Here is a 15,278-nt window from a genome sequence, read left to right as displayed (position 1 = left end):
TCTATCTATCTATCTATCTATCTATCTATCTATATCTATCTATCTAGACATCTATTTCTATCTAGTTATCCATCTATCTAGCTATCTAGACATCTATCTATCTATCTGGACATCTATCTATCTATCTAGACATCTATCTAGACATCTATCTATCTAGACATCCATCTATCTATGTACGTATCTATCTATCTATCTATATATCTAGACATCCATCTATCTATTTAGACATCCATCCATCCATCTATCTAGCTATCTATTATAGGTTAAAAAACAACCAAACATAATATAAGCTGTATAAAAATATTTCAAAAAAAAGAAAAGAAAAATTAAAGGAAGTTTTTCATCTAGTTTTGTCTACTGTATGGTCACTTCCCACATAAAGGGTTGAAATGGTTCTAGAAACCCTAAAAGTGGATCATTTTACAAGGTTTTTATCTTGTGCTTCCACCCTATAAATCAAAGGAAGCGAATCTGGCGATGCGGTGCAGCCTTATTTTCTGAAAAACATTCAAACGATGTAAGCAACCAAGAGGTACTAGAGCTACTGTAGGGCTAAACAAGATTAAATAATAAGGAAATACGAGCCAAAAACATTTTTGCCCATGAAAAGTTATTCCAGCTTTCTGAGACTCTGGTACTGTGGATCTATAGGCAGCACAATGAGCTGGCATTCTCTTGGATTTTATTCGCTTCGTCCACATGTACTGGAAGAGTCTGACAATTTGACCCGACTAGCTTAGACTTGCAGGAGGCACGCTGATCATAGGAGCTTGTTCTAGCTCGTGTCTGTATACAAAGCGAAACTTGCGTGCGCATGCGCAGCTACCTTGTGTTATTTGCTTCTTAACCTACGGCAAAATTTGAATCAAGATACATTATTTACCTCTGATGCATTTCTCCGCGTCTTCCTGTCAACTGTTTTGTTTTAATGTTGTTGCCGTAGTTTCCTCCTCCCGATAAAGACGAATCTGTTGCGCATGCGCATGCGTTCCCTTAGCGCCCACAAATCGTGTATTAAAACCAACCAATGTAAAAGCTAATATAATTTTCTCCTTCGAGGGCGTGTCACGATAAAACATCAACAAAACATCTCAGTTACTCGATAAATCGATATTAAAACTATTAATTTGGTTAACGTTTGGAATTGGTGGACCTTTAATACTCTCAAGAATGACAGAGAAGAAAAACTGACGAAGACCTGTAATTGAACAACCTTCCTGTAGAGGGCGTGCTTAACACCAAACAATGATAATAACACAGAGAGAAGAAGCTTCAGATGTGTGCTGAAAACATGGCTGGTTTTGCATGAACATTAACTAAACATTTTTTTGTATTACGTTTTTACCAAATATGTCAGACTCTTTGGAAATCACAACCCTGCAGGAACGGATGGAACATCTGCAGGAGTTGGTGGATTTTACCGAACAATGCCAAAAGCAAATACAAGAAATGTACGACGCGCTGGGATGGTCACAGGACGACCCGAATCAGGTAAACAGCTTGTTGTTATTACAGCTACTTTTTTAAATAAAAATCACATTTGACTGTTTCCTTGGGATTTTCTAAGTTAACTTGGACATTATTAGAAGTGGCTGCTAAATCAATGCAAAGTCAAGTCAGTTTATTTGTATAGCCCTTAATGACAAAGATGAGGGCAAATAATACACATATTATCAACATATAATATAGGTTATTCATATGCTATAGAGTAGAAGTATGTTATAAGCTTAGATTTCCACTGAGGTTGTGAATCGAATCTCAGGGGGAAGAGTATTCCACAGCACCGGGGCCCGGATGGAGAATGCTCTCGAGCCTGGAGATTTCTTCTTGGCTCTTGGGATCACTAGTAGACCAGCGTTTTTAGAGTGAAGGCTCCGGACCGGAACATAGGGGGAAATTAAATCTGAAAGATATGAGGGAGCAAGTCCATGCATGGTTTTGTATACTACCAACAGAACCTTAAAATCACATCTTAAGCTAACAGGGAGCCAATGCAGGTTAGCTAAAATCGGGGTCATGTGATCAAACTTTCTTGCCTTAGGTAAAAGCCTCGCTGCTGCATTTTGTATTAGCTGAAGGCTCTTGATTTTAAAAAGAATAATTATAATAGGCTCTTAATTTTGGACTTCGGGAGACGGAAGAGTAGTGCATTACAATCATCGAGACGGGAGGTAACAAACGCATGAATTATAATCTCCGCTTCTGTCTGATACAGCATAGGGCAAATTTTAGCATTGTTGCGAAGATGGAAAAAAGCTGTTCTAACATTATTCTTAACGTGTGTTTGAAGGGACAGATCGGGGTCAAATATGACACCTTAATTTTTTGACTGAGTCACTCTTGGTGATATTACATTTGTCAATGTTCAGAGACGTTTTTGAGAACAAGTCACGGCATTTAGATGGACCAATAACTAACATTTCGGTCTTTTCGGAGTTAAAGCACAAGATGTTGAGTGACATCCATTCTTTTCTCTCAGTGAGGCAGGCCTCCAAGTTTCCACAATTTAATGTGGCAGATTCCTCCATCGGAAGATATAGTTGAGTGCAGACATGGGACCAAGTCACACATGTGCAAGTCTCAAGTAAGTCTCAAGTCTTCACCTTCAAGTCCCAAGTAAGTCCCAAGTATTTTTTTCTTGGGCAAGTCAAGTCACAAGTCAAGTCCCGAGTCTTAGATTGCCAAGTCCAAGTCAAGTCACAAGTCATAAAAACAGCGACTCGAGTCGACTCGAGTCCAAGTCACTAAGTCTCAAGTCCCCATGTCTGGTTGAGTGTCATCTGCGTTGCAATGGAAACTGATATTATACTTGTGAATAATATCACCTAATGGAAGCATGAAAATGCTGAAAAGAAGGGGGCCAAGTACTGAACCCTGCGGAACACCACAGGTAACACCAAAGGGCTCAGATGTCATTTCACCATAGTTAACACAGTGAGTCCTATCTGAGAGGTAGGATCTGAACCATAAGAGGACGGTTCCTGAGAGACACATCAATTTTTCCAATCGTTCTTGTAAGAAATTAAGGTTGCAAATAACTAAAATACTTCCCACAATACACCCTTCAGTACGTTTTATCTTAAATGTTAAATGTAAACAAAGGTTTTTTTACATGAACTGTTGGATTGTCTTTTAATCCAGGAACCCATGGAGCAGTGTCCCTATGATCCCAGCCATCGCGTCCCTGTGCGCAGCATGGAGAGACACAAAGCTTCGTGTTTCCTCACAAAGATGGGTTACTCTTCTGAGGAGCAGGTGAAACTATTTTACTTGGTTTGGTGTTTGGAAAAATAACTAATAGCTTGCTTTCAGGCGGAAATGTGCGACACTTCTGCGTCTTATGTGAACACAAGCGTCCGCAGTTTTACAATGGGTGAGTTTTAATTTCCCAGAGCAGAACATTTTAATTGTATCAATAGTAGACCCTTGGGATTCATCTCATCTCATCAGCTGCACCGCTTATCCCCAGTAGGGTTTGCAGGGGTGCTGGAGCCCATCCCAGCAATTATCGGGCAGGGGACACCCTGAACTGGTTGCCAGCCAATCGCAGGGCACACAGGGACAGACAACTCACTCGCTCATTCACACCCAGGGACAATTTGGACCGGCCAATCCACCTGAAATGGATGTCTTTGGAATGTGGGAGGAAACCGGAGTGCCCGGAGGAAACCCGCGCAAGCACGGGCAGAACATACAAACTCCGCACAGGAAGTCCGGTAGCTGGATTTGAACCCACACAAGAGGTTCCCTTGGGATTCAACGCTTATCATTTCTGGGATCAAGTCCAGTTTATTTGTGACGCCCTTTATCACGTCTCAAAGGGCTGCAAAGACCATAGATTATTTTAACTTTTTACACACTGAACAGAATCAAAGTTAAATAAAAAACAATACAAAATCCCTCAAAATGCAAAATTAATATATACATTTTAAATAATAACTCCTCTGTGCTATGAATAAATGATAAAATGCAACAAAATAACAATTTACAATTCTGTTTTTACCAATTTAGCCATAAATCTAGTAAAATACAAAAGAAAGAAATAGATAAAAAAAATAAAACGATAAAGCAAATGATCAGCAGTCCCTTAGATTGAAAGACTGAGATCACTCTGCTGTCTCCCGTATTAAACTCAATAATTACAGCTAAGAGCCCTTTCCTTGTTTGTAAACAAGTGTGACGTAGCTGCGCAAGCATTTTTGAACCAGAACAGCAGAAATGATGTCAGTTTATAGCAGCCCGTTCACACAAAAAGACCCTTGACCGCAGATGGGAACAGCTAACAATGGAGCATATTATGTGGAACAGCAAGATAGTGACTTTATTTTAGTCATCAAAGTCAACAGCAAAAAATGTTCTCTTAATCTAGGCTTGATTTCTTCCTTTGAAGGTTCTGGAAAAACTGAAATATTAGCCCTGAAAGTGCTTGAATTGGGGATTTTAAAGTGAAAATGGCTAATGGGTATAGCAACTGCTGGCAGTTAGCTAATGCCTTCTAATGTCCCGGATATAAACATTAAAATAACAAAGCAGTTTATGGTAAGAACCGTTTCTGTGTCATCAATGTGTATATGATTAAACATTATAAATAAATATATACGCAAAGGAAATTTACCTATTGTAGGACATGACTTAGGGTTGGTTAACGCAAGTGGATGTAGAGATGGCAGCGGTAGATTAAAAATATAATACATCTTAAACCTTCTTTGAAGCCCTTGGAAAATTGATTTGCTTCCTTATTTTTAGAAAAATAATACAGTAAAGGTAGCACAGCAGCTGAGTGGTTAGCACATTTGCGGCACAGTTCTGAGGTCATGGGTTCAAATCGAGTGAACAGCCCTCCTGTGCGGAGTTTGCATGTTCTCCCCATGCTTGCGTGGGTTTCCTCCAGGGACTGCAGTTTCCTCCCACATCGCCAAAACATACAAGTCAGGTTAATTGGCCGATCCAAATTGTCCCTAGGTGTGAATGAGCGAGTGAGTTGTCTGTCTCTGTGTGCCCTGGGATTGGCTGGCAACCAGTTCAGGTTGTCCACTGCCCAAAGATAGCTGAGATGGGTTCCAACACCCTCGCGACCATACTGAGGATTCAGAAAATGGATGGATAATATAGTAGAAAAAATATTGTATTGTGTCCCTGACTCTCAAAGTCTGAATGAAGAAAAAGAAAGGCATTGTGGGAGGTAGTTCAGCCAATAACATATCCGTATTTTCATCTTGCTGTGATGCCAACCAATAGTAGACCAGCTTTTTATATGACTTTTACCTTAACTCAGCACACGCATGAACACTGCCGAGCTATATAATTTGTTGTTGTAGTATAGTAGTGGGAAGCTGTGAAGAGGGGCCGAAAAACATCTAAATATCTATTGTAAAGTGAATTTGTCGTCTATTGCATTTGTTCTATAAAGAGGTGGTTTTCTTTCCAATAGACAAAAACCTTCAAAACCAAGTGATCCTACAGGCCAGGTCTGCTGCTCCCCTTATGAAAATGGAAGGTGTTTTCTGGCAAGGTACCTATCACGCTTTGTTCCCAAAAAGGCCGCTTGATTTTTCTAGAAAGCAATATATTTTCTGATTTAACCAAGTGGTTGTTAAACTTTTCCGAAACACAGTACAGTGGAACCTCGGTTTTCGAACGCCTCTCAGTTCGAACAAATCGGTGTCCAACCAAAAATTTCGAGAAATTCTTGCTTTGCTGTTCGGTCAAAAAATCTGAGTTCGAACGCCGGTAATGCGTGAGTGCGTACGCCAGGGTGCGATGCTGAGCGGCGTACGGGTGTTTTAGCCCCTTATTATGCCTCAGAAGAAAGTCAGTGCAAGCAAAGTTGCTACAGGTGAAAAAAGAAAAGTAGTGCGTACAACTATTGTATTTAAGAAAGAAATAATAGCCAAATATGAAGGAGGTGTGCGAGCGCCTTCTGCTGACCACCACAAAGGTAAGAAATCCTATTCATAAGATTACGATAACGCGTAAGTACGATTAGCCTCGGTTAGCTTTAAGTTTACGTTAAACATTCAGGGTGTTGGAACGGAGCCCAACATTGAGGGTGTTGGAACGGAGCCCCCCTTCCAATGAACCGCTCACCACTTGTTGTGGAGACCCGGGTGCTAAATGACTTGTAAACGACCTGATTTTTACACGTTCATGTTAGCGTAATCTTTCGTACGGAAGATTACGATAACGCAGACGTACGATTAGCCTGGGTTAGCTTTATGTTTACGTTAAACATTCAAGGTAAACATTCAGGGTGTTGGAACGGATTAAAACGATTTACATTATTTTCAATGGGAAAAATGATTTCGGTGATCGAACAAATCGGTTTTCGAACAGGGTTCTGGAACGGATTATGGTCGAGAACCGAGGTTCCACTGTACTAGCTATTCAAAAAGACTTACATAAGATATTCATTTAAATGACTTTGTATAGATGACCAGACGAAGCTTAAAATTGACTTGTGTTCCCATCAGGTCAGTACACTCACGAAGTGTTGGAAGTGCCGCAGAACCACAAGCGAGCCTTGTGCGACCTCACTGTTCCCGACCGATTGGCGCTCTATGACCACGTGATCGGCGTCCTCAACCAAGAGAAGGCCGTCGCCGATTCGGGCAACGAGGAGCTTTATGTCGATCTTGTCTCCAGGCTGAAGAAAGGTAAGAAAGGGCTAAACTGTGAATACCCTAAATTCCAGACGGTAAGTTGCGACTTTGGTCACAAGCTTTCAACCCTGCAATGTATGCAATGATGAGGCTAATTCATGCTGTTTTTTAAATGGCTGCCCTGGGCGCCCAAAGGGTATGAATGAATGAATGAAAACTTGATTTTGAACATTAAAAGAAAAACAGGACAAAAACAATGAGTCAACAACAAAATAATGTCCCATAACATGTTCGAAAAGGGGTAGTATGAAGCTTATTTTGCCTACCCCTTCATCTTCCCTATTAAATACCTTTTACAAATCCTCCTTTCCTCTTGTGTCTAATACAACAAAATCTCATGGATATACTTATTACATCATTAGATGTAGTCAGACATCAATAATTATAATAATTACAACAATCACATATTTTATACACTCATTTTCGTAATACCCATCCCTCAACATCATAATGCGCCTAATTAGCAAATGTCACTGCGGCACCAATGATAATAACAACAATAAAAATAAACATAATATTTATACTAACAGTTCTGATATAGTAATAGCAACAATAACAACAAGGTAACCATAGTTTTAAACGCAGTATTTCCAATCTCACTCATATCCCATTTTCTTCATCCCTGTATTTCGCCAGTGATGCTTTTTTGTATTTAAATTTGAACACATGGATAGTTGGACATTGTTTGATCTCATCTTGTAAATTATACCAAAGTTTGACTCCACACACAGACACACACATACTTTTCCTGGTGGTTCTCACCGATGGGATTTTGAATTGACTACAGCCCCTCAAGTTATAATTTCCCTCTTTCCGAGTGAATAATTTTTGGATGTTTTCTGGCACTATGTTTTTGTTGACCTTAGATAACAGTTGTGAAGTGAAAACTTTTATTAAATCATCCAATTTTAATAATTTGGACTGCATGAATAAAATATTAGTATGATCCTGATATCCTACCCTGTGAATGGTTCTTATTGCATGTTTTTGAAGGATAAAAAGGGGCTTTAGTCAACTTTTGTAATTATTGCCCCAGACTTCTGCACAATATGTTAAAAATGGCAGAACTAGAGAACAATATAATAAATACAACACATTATAATTTAAAAGAAATTTGGCTTTGTTAATTATTAAAATGCTTTTAGATACCTTAGTTTGTATGTGTCTGACGTGTGTTTTCCAACTTAACTTAATTTATTGTCTATGATGACCCCTGAAAACTTAATTTCTGATACAATGTCGATTGCAGCACCATCCATTTTTACTTCTAAATCTTGATTTGCCTTGCAATTACCAAACAATATTACTTTGGTTTTATTTAAATTTAAAGATAATTTATTTATATCCATCCATACTTTTAGGTTACTTAGTTCACAATTAATACAGGTTACCAAATCTATATAGTTATCATTTGAATAGAAAATGTTAGTGTCATCGAAAAATATTACTATTTTTAATAGTTTTGAAACATTAAAAATATCGTTAATATATAAATTAAATAACTTTGGGCCCAGGATAGAACCCTGTGATACTCCACAACAGATGTCCAAGTATTCAGATGACTACTCTCCCATTTTTACATATTGCTTCCTCCCTGTCAAATCACTTTGAATGCATTGCAAAGCCACACCCCTGATGCCATATCTTTCCAGTTTTTTTAATAGTATCTTATGATTAATGGTATCAAATGCTTTTTTTAAGTCAATAAATACCCCGACTGCGTATCTCTTTTTTCTATGCTATGGGTGATTTCTTCTACTGCATCAATAATAGCCATTGTTGCCGATCTGTTTTCCCTTTCATTAATCAATTTATGTTTATCTACAAATTGTTCTAGTCTATTATTGTAAAGTTTCTCTAATATTTTAGAGAAACAGAGATAAAGGTGAGAGACCAGGGTTCCTGCGGTCCCTTGAAAAGTCTTAAAGACATTGAATTCTTTATTCTAAAAATAAGGCCTTCATTGGCTTTAAAATGTCTTAAATCCCATTTTTGAAACTCTTAAAAGTGTAAACACATTAATAAGTTTTATATTTGTCTGAATCATTCACGCATTTACTTTAGTGGCAACATGGCATGACCACAGTAACAGAACTATCACATCGGTGATGTGGTTTCAGTCGGACCTTTCAAAACGGACTCATGTCTTGGGTCTGCCCGCAATACACAGCAGCTTTGGACCATGCCGGGAAATGTCAATTTAACGAGAGGTGTCTGTCCTGCGAACGTTTTCTGGCATGGCTAGAAGCTGTTCCGGGTAATGTGTACGAGGCATGATGTATTGTGTGCAAGAAATTTTTGTGTCATGCCCCTTTCCCTTTCTTCTAATAAAACTTGTGAGAAACATAACGCAAGTGGGTCCTGTCTCCGTTCCGGTCCTGACAGGAGCATAAAATCGGCTGCGGCTCGTACAAAGACAAAATTTAGTTACATTCTTTAATGTGAACATGCGGGTTTTAAATCATGTGCGCTTCAGTCCTGAGTTTACTGTAATTTCACATCTCAGCACACGAGTCAGTCAGTTTAAATTCTTGTCTAAATAACTCTGTTTTATGGCAGCCGAACAGCAAAACGAGCCAAAAACGCATCTGGAGCTAATGGCGGAAATGCGAGACTACAAGAGGCGGCGGCAATCCTACCGCGCCAAGAATGTTCACATCACAAAGAAGTCCTACACAGAGGTACCAATGGCCAAGTGTGAGGTTAGACATCCTGTTTTTGATATTATAACAATGGTTTTGCCTCACAGATCATCAGAGAAGTCATTCAGGTGCACTCGGATGAACTGTCTAGACAGTGGAAGGAAGAGCATGAAGAGGACGTTCAGGAAAAAGTAAAAAATGAGCCCAGAGAGAGAACATCACAAAGGTATTTGTTTTATATATATATATATATATATATATATATATATATATATATATATATATATATATATATATATATATATATATATATGTATATGTGTGTGTGTATAAGGCATCGGCCGATACCAATTATTAGTATTAAGAGGAGGCTGATAACAGTTATTTGGAGCATATATTCATTTGCAGTAAAACATTAAGATTGTTTCGTTTTTATTATAAAAGAAATTGACTAAACCAAAGAATAAATAGCTCTTTGAAACCTTTTACAGTGAATAAATTAGAATTTCTACACAATTAACATGACTTTTGAGTTTTTCCTTGCCCTCATGTTGGTTTCAGATCAGGGAATGGTGTAATAGTCTGTAATAATAGTCTGTGCAATAACCTGTCCAGCCCTTTGAGACTCTTTGTGATTAAGGGCTATACAAATAAAAATGACTTGACTTTACTTATCCTACGCTTAAACAAAAAACTCTCTGTGCAGGAAACAAAATTAGACTTAACGGCAACTGCAGTAAAATTAAAAAAAGCTCCCTGTTTTTTTTTTTTAAATAAATAAATAAAAATGTCTACAACCATCATGACTTCATTAACTTAAAACAAAAAGTGCATGGGAATTTCAATAAAGCACCATTCATCATAAAAGGAGACTGTAGAGAGAGTCCACTCTCAAATTCTTGGGTGTGCTCAACTCCGATGACCTCTCCTGGTCTGCAAACACCGGAGCGGTGGTAGGGAAGGCCCGGCAGTGACTCCATTTCCTGAGAGTGCTCAGGAAAAATCATCTGAAACAGCAGCTGCAGGTGTCCTTTTACAAAGTTACAGTGGAGAGCATTCTAACATACTGCATTACGGTGTGATATGTTGGGTGCACAGCAGCAGACAGGAAAACACTTCAGAGGGTCATCAGCAGAGCCCAGAGAATCGTTGGTTGCTCTCTACCCAGTCTGAAGGTCATTGCCTGCTCTTGCTACCTCAGCAGAGCAGAAAACATCATCAAGGACTTTTCTCACCCCGGCCACCACCTCTTTGAACCGCTGCCTTCCGGCAAGCGCTACAGGTCACACAAAACAAAAACAAACAGACTCAGAGACCGTTTCTTCCCCAGAGCCATAACCACCCTTAACACACACCGCACAAAAAACTGAAACTCTTGCAAACAGACTACCTCATACGGACGTAAAATGGTATTCATGCCTATGTTTCTTTGCACAATGTTGACTATTTTTTGCACTATGTTGACTATTTTTGCACCTAACGCATATTGCACAAACACGATACCAATCTGTATGTAACATCCTACATGCCCACATTTCTTGTGTAAATATTGTGTAAATTATATCTATAACCTTATCTTCTGTGTTTTATAACCTTATCTTCTTTGTTCCTTTTATCTTCTTGTTTTCTTTTATCCTCACTGTTAATATGTGAAACTGGAGTGCCATGCCCAATTTCGTTGTCACAATATGTTCAACCCATTTTGTAACAATGACAATAAAGGTATATCCTATTCTATTCTTTTAGAGCCAGATTGACGAACCGATGTTATGGTAACAGCTAATCACTTCCACTTTAGCATAATATCCTGATCTCATTCAATCACACACGCGCCTGATTGACTACTAATGTTAGAGTAGGAGCTAATATACCAGTCTTATACCAGAACATTCCTCTCTGAAACAAGTTAACCACACTTTTCACGCTCTCTCTTAATGGAAAACATGCTTTTATGTCACCGACACAGTTATGCCAGGGCTAGTTCGCAGAGCTATTGATGTAATAATCCTGCTTTCGTGGCTCCGCCCACGGTCGCCTATCCAATGAGAACGCGTGGGGTGGGTAGCGTGGAGGGAAGTGTGACGAAGAGTGTTTGTCGGACCAAGAGAGATCTGCACCTGTGATTTAATAATAATCGGCAAAAAAATAGCCAATACCGATTGCCGTCAAATTCCCAAATATAGGTGCAGATAATCAGTCAACACAGGGATGTCAAAGTCAATTGCACAAGGGGCCAAAATTCAAAACACACTTAAGGTCGCGGGCCAACCAGGATAAACATTTATTGAACACACTTAAACTGAATGTTTTTGGAACATGAATATGAATAAAAACAGACAAGAATATTAAATTGAAACCCTAAATCACTTATACAGTATTTATTATTTTGCTGTAAATAAAAATATCTTTTTAAATTATACAACTTAGAACTTAACTTAAACAACTTAACATTCAAATAACATTCAAATTCCTTTGCTCCTATGTCAATGTATATATTAAAAAAACTTAAATATCCCAAAAGATTTTGCTCTCCTTAATATATCTCTTGTCAAAAGTAGAAATATTAAAATGCTACACAGATTATTTTGTAAAAACGTCACAACATTCTGCGAACAGGGAGCCTGATGTTCTCACCTTTGGCGCAGACGGAGTAGGGCGAGAGATGGGAGGGAGTGCTTGCACTTTTTGCATAGCTCCACCCATCCCTCCCACTCAGCCAATCGAAAGACTTCTCTTCCGGTGTTTTGGCATATTTACAGTTTGTTCTGTGGATTCATCATAAGGTATCTGAACACTGAGTGAGCTTTTATATAAAGGATTCTTTAGCGTTGTACAGCCAAAACAAGTTTTTTTTGTGTGACACCTTGACTGTAAATGGTAGTGAAAAACGTGCCCTATATATTCTGAAAAGTACTGCTTTTGTCATTCAGTTTTGGTTTGGCTTTGCGTGTATCTGAACAGGATCAATGGCTTAAGTTTCGAACGAGATGGAGAAAATTTGCATGCAATTAAATTTCTCTCTGAGCCATAGGTACTCATAAAGAGAGACATATATGGCTCGCGAGCCATAGGTTCCCGACCCCTGGTATATAGTATAGTATACGTCATATATGAAGGAATAGGTACAGTGACCAAAACGTCAGAATACGATGTCCAGGGATGAGACGGCGTTGTTCATATTGACGGGCCATTAATAACAATAATGGAAAATGGCCTTGCGGGCCAGATATGATTACATGGCGGGCCGGACGTGGCCCGTGGGCCGGGAGTTTGACACATGTTCTCTAACATATATATATACTGGACTGTCTCAGAAAATTAGAATATTGTGATAAAGTTCTTTATTTTCTGTAATGCAATTAAAAAAACAAAAATGTCATACATTCTGGATTCATTACACATCAACTGAACTATTTCAAGCCTTTTATTATTTGAATATTGCTGATTTTGGCTTACAGCTGAAAAAAACTCAAAAATCCTATCTCAAAATATTAGAATACTTCCTCAGACCAAGTAAAAAAATAATTTTATAACAGCAAAACTAAATCAAACATTTGAAAATGTCCATTGATGCACTCAGTACTTGGTTGGGAATCCTTTTGCACGGATTACTGCATCAATCCGGCGTGGCATGGAGGCAATCAGCCTGTGGCATTGCTGAGGTGTTATTGATGCCCAGGATGCTTCGATAGCGGCCTTCAGCTCATTTGCCTTTGTAGGTCTGGTGTCTTTCATCTTCTTCTTAACTATACCCCACAAATTCTCGATGGGGTTCAGGTCAGGGGAATTAGCAGGCCAATCAAGGACAGTGATGCCATGGTCAGTGCACCAGTTACTGGTGGTTTGGGCACTGTGGGCAGGTGCCAGATCATGCTGGAAAATGAAATCCGCATCTCCATAGAGCTTTTCAGCAGATGGAAGCATGTAGTGCTCTAAAATCTCTTGGTACACAGTTGCATTTACTCTGGACTTGATGAAACACAGTGGACCAACACCAGCAGCTGACATGGCTCCCCAAACCATTGCTGACTGTGGGAACTTCACACTGGATTTCAAGCAACTTGGATTTTGCTCTTCTCCAGCCTTTCTCCAGACTCTGGCGCCTTGACTTCCAAATGAAATGCAAAACTTGCTTTCGTCTGAAAAGAGGACTTTGGACCACTCAGCAACTGTCCAGTGCTTCTTCTCCATAGCCCAAGTCAGACGCTTCTTCCGTTGTCTTGAGTTCAGAAGTGGCTCGACCATGGGAATACGGCTATTGTAGCCCATTTCCCGGACACGTCTGTGAACTGTGGCTTTTGATACCTGGACTCCAGCTTCAGCCCACTGTCTTTGAAGCTCCCTCAAATTCTGGAAGCGGCTCTTCTTCATAATTTTGTTAAGGCTGCGGTCATCTCTCTTAGTTGTGCAGCGTTTCCGGCCACATTTTTCCCTTCCAACAGACTTTTTGTGGATATGCTTTGAAACTGCACTCTGTGAACAGCCTGCTCTTTGAGAGATTTCTTTTTGTGTCTTACCCTCCTGATGGAGGGTATCAATGATGGTCCTCTGGACAGCAGTCAGATCAGCAGTGATTTAGTTTACTGAACCAAGCTGAGTGTTTTTAAGGCTCAGGAAACCCTCGCAAGGTGTTTCGAGTTAATTAGATGATTCAGGTGATTAGTTGATTAGCCTACTTGTATACTTTTTCATGATATTCTAATATTTTGAGATAGGATTTTTGAGTTTTCTTAAGCTGTAAGCCAAATTCAGCAATATTAAAATAATAAAAGGCTTGAAATAGTTCAGTTGATGTGTAATGAATCCAGAATGTATGACATTTTTGTTTTTTTAATTGCATTACAGAAAATAAAGAACTTTATCACAATATTCTAATTTTCTGAGACAGTCCAGTATATATATATATATATAAATATATAAATATATAAATGAATAATATTTTTTCTTTTTTTGGTTAAATGGTCGACATATTTGTTTGGTTCCATCAGGTGTCAGCTAGATGAACGGCGATCCCAGTCCTCGGAGTCTCGCCGATCGCGTAGCAGACGCCACCGTAGCCGGGAGAGGAGTCGTGAAAGAGAAAGTAAAAAGAGGAAAAGGAAAAGGTGAACTTGCTTTTTGTGATTTCGACGATGCCAGAATTTGATAACGTTATTCTGCAATTTGTATGTCTGGATTGCCTCAGGCATTCTCGATCCCCAGAGGACAGACACCACAGCAGTAAAAAGAAGAAAAAGAAGAGTAAAGCGGAGTGAGGCAGCAGTGAAAGTTCTTGATTGGAAAACTTCAATAAAGTTTTGCAAATGAAACCGGGACATTGTTTCTTTTTCACATGAAACCATTTTTTATTGAAATACTTGGAATTTTATAGATTTAAAACATATCAAATACTAATCATGAAATATACACTGAATCAGGGTTGGGTAGGGTTACTTTAACTGGATTACTTTCAATGACTTTTGGATTACTCCAATAGCAAATATGCTAATAAAAGACAAAAGAAACTAAATAGGAATAAAATGACTACATTTTGTGAAGGCTTGGGGAGGAACGGAACACATGGAAGGGCAAAAATGATGTTGGCAAGCTGTTTGGATTGATTTTCATTTTGTTTCTGTCGCATTTGATGTTAGTTTTGCCGGAGATCAAAGAGATCAATGCCAGGAGAGAAAGCTTACCATGTGTTGTGAGTCATCATTTTATTCATATTTAGTTTATTTTGTCTTTTATTAGCATATTTGGTATTGGAGTCATCCAAAAGTCATTGAAAGTAATCCAGTTAAAGGAACCCAACCCTGCACTGAATATACTTTCTTGATTCTGCAGTTGTTAATGTGTATGAATAGTGAGCAGCACGACGGCGTAGTGGTTAGGCGCAGTTCTGAGGTCAGGGGTTCAAATCTAGCTACCAGCCTCCCTGTGTGGCGTTTGCATGTTCTCCCTGTGGTGGCTTATTGGTTAGCGCGTCCGCGGCACA

The 15,278-nt window shown here is 39.0% G+C and overlaps 1 protein-coding gene across 1 annotated transcript; it reads left to right on the top strand.

Moving 5' to 3' along the window:
* The first annotated feature begins 991 nt into the window (after positions 1-991).
* Positions 992-14,610, top strand: snrnp48 (small nuclear ribonucleoprotein 48 (U11/U12)). Its single transcript, XM_088328137.1, is given in 9 exon segments — positions 992-1,491; positions 3,142-3,255; positions 3,313-3,373; positions 5,432-5,512; positions 6,471-6,653; positions 9,219-9,340; positions 9,409-9,527; positions 14,290-14,406; positions 14,487-14,610. Coding segments are annotated over 9 exon segments (1,029 nt in total). The 5' UTR covers positions 992-1,350; the 3' UTR covers positions 14,578-14,610.
* Positions 14,611-15,278: the final 668 nt, after the last annotated feature.

This window comes from Urocampus carinirostris, chromosome 2, assembly GCF_059441175.1.
Source record: "Urocampus carinirostris isolate Australia breed hairy pipefish chromosome 2, RoL_Ucar_1.0, whole genome shotgun sequence".
Lineage (NCBI taxonomy): Eukaryota > Metazoa > Chordata > Actinopteri > Syngnathiformes > Syngnathidae > Urocampus > Urocampus carinirostris.
The sequence above is the reverse complement of the archived record's forward strand: the minus strand, read 5'-3'. Positions and strand labels throughout refer to the sequence as shown.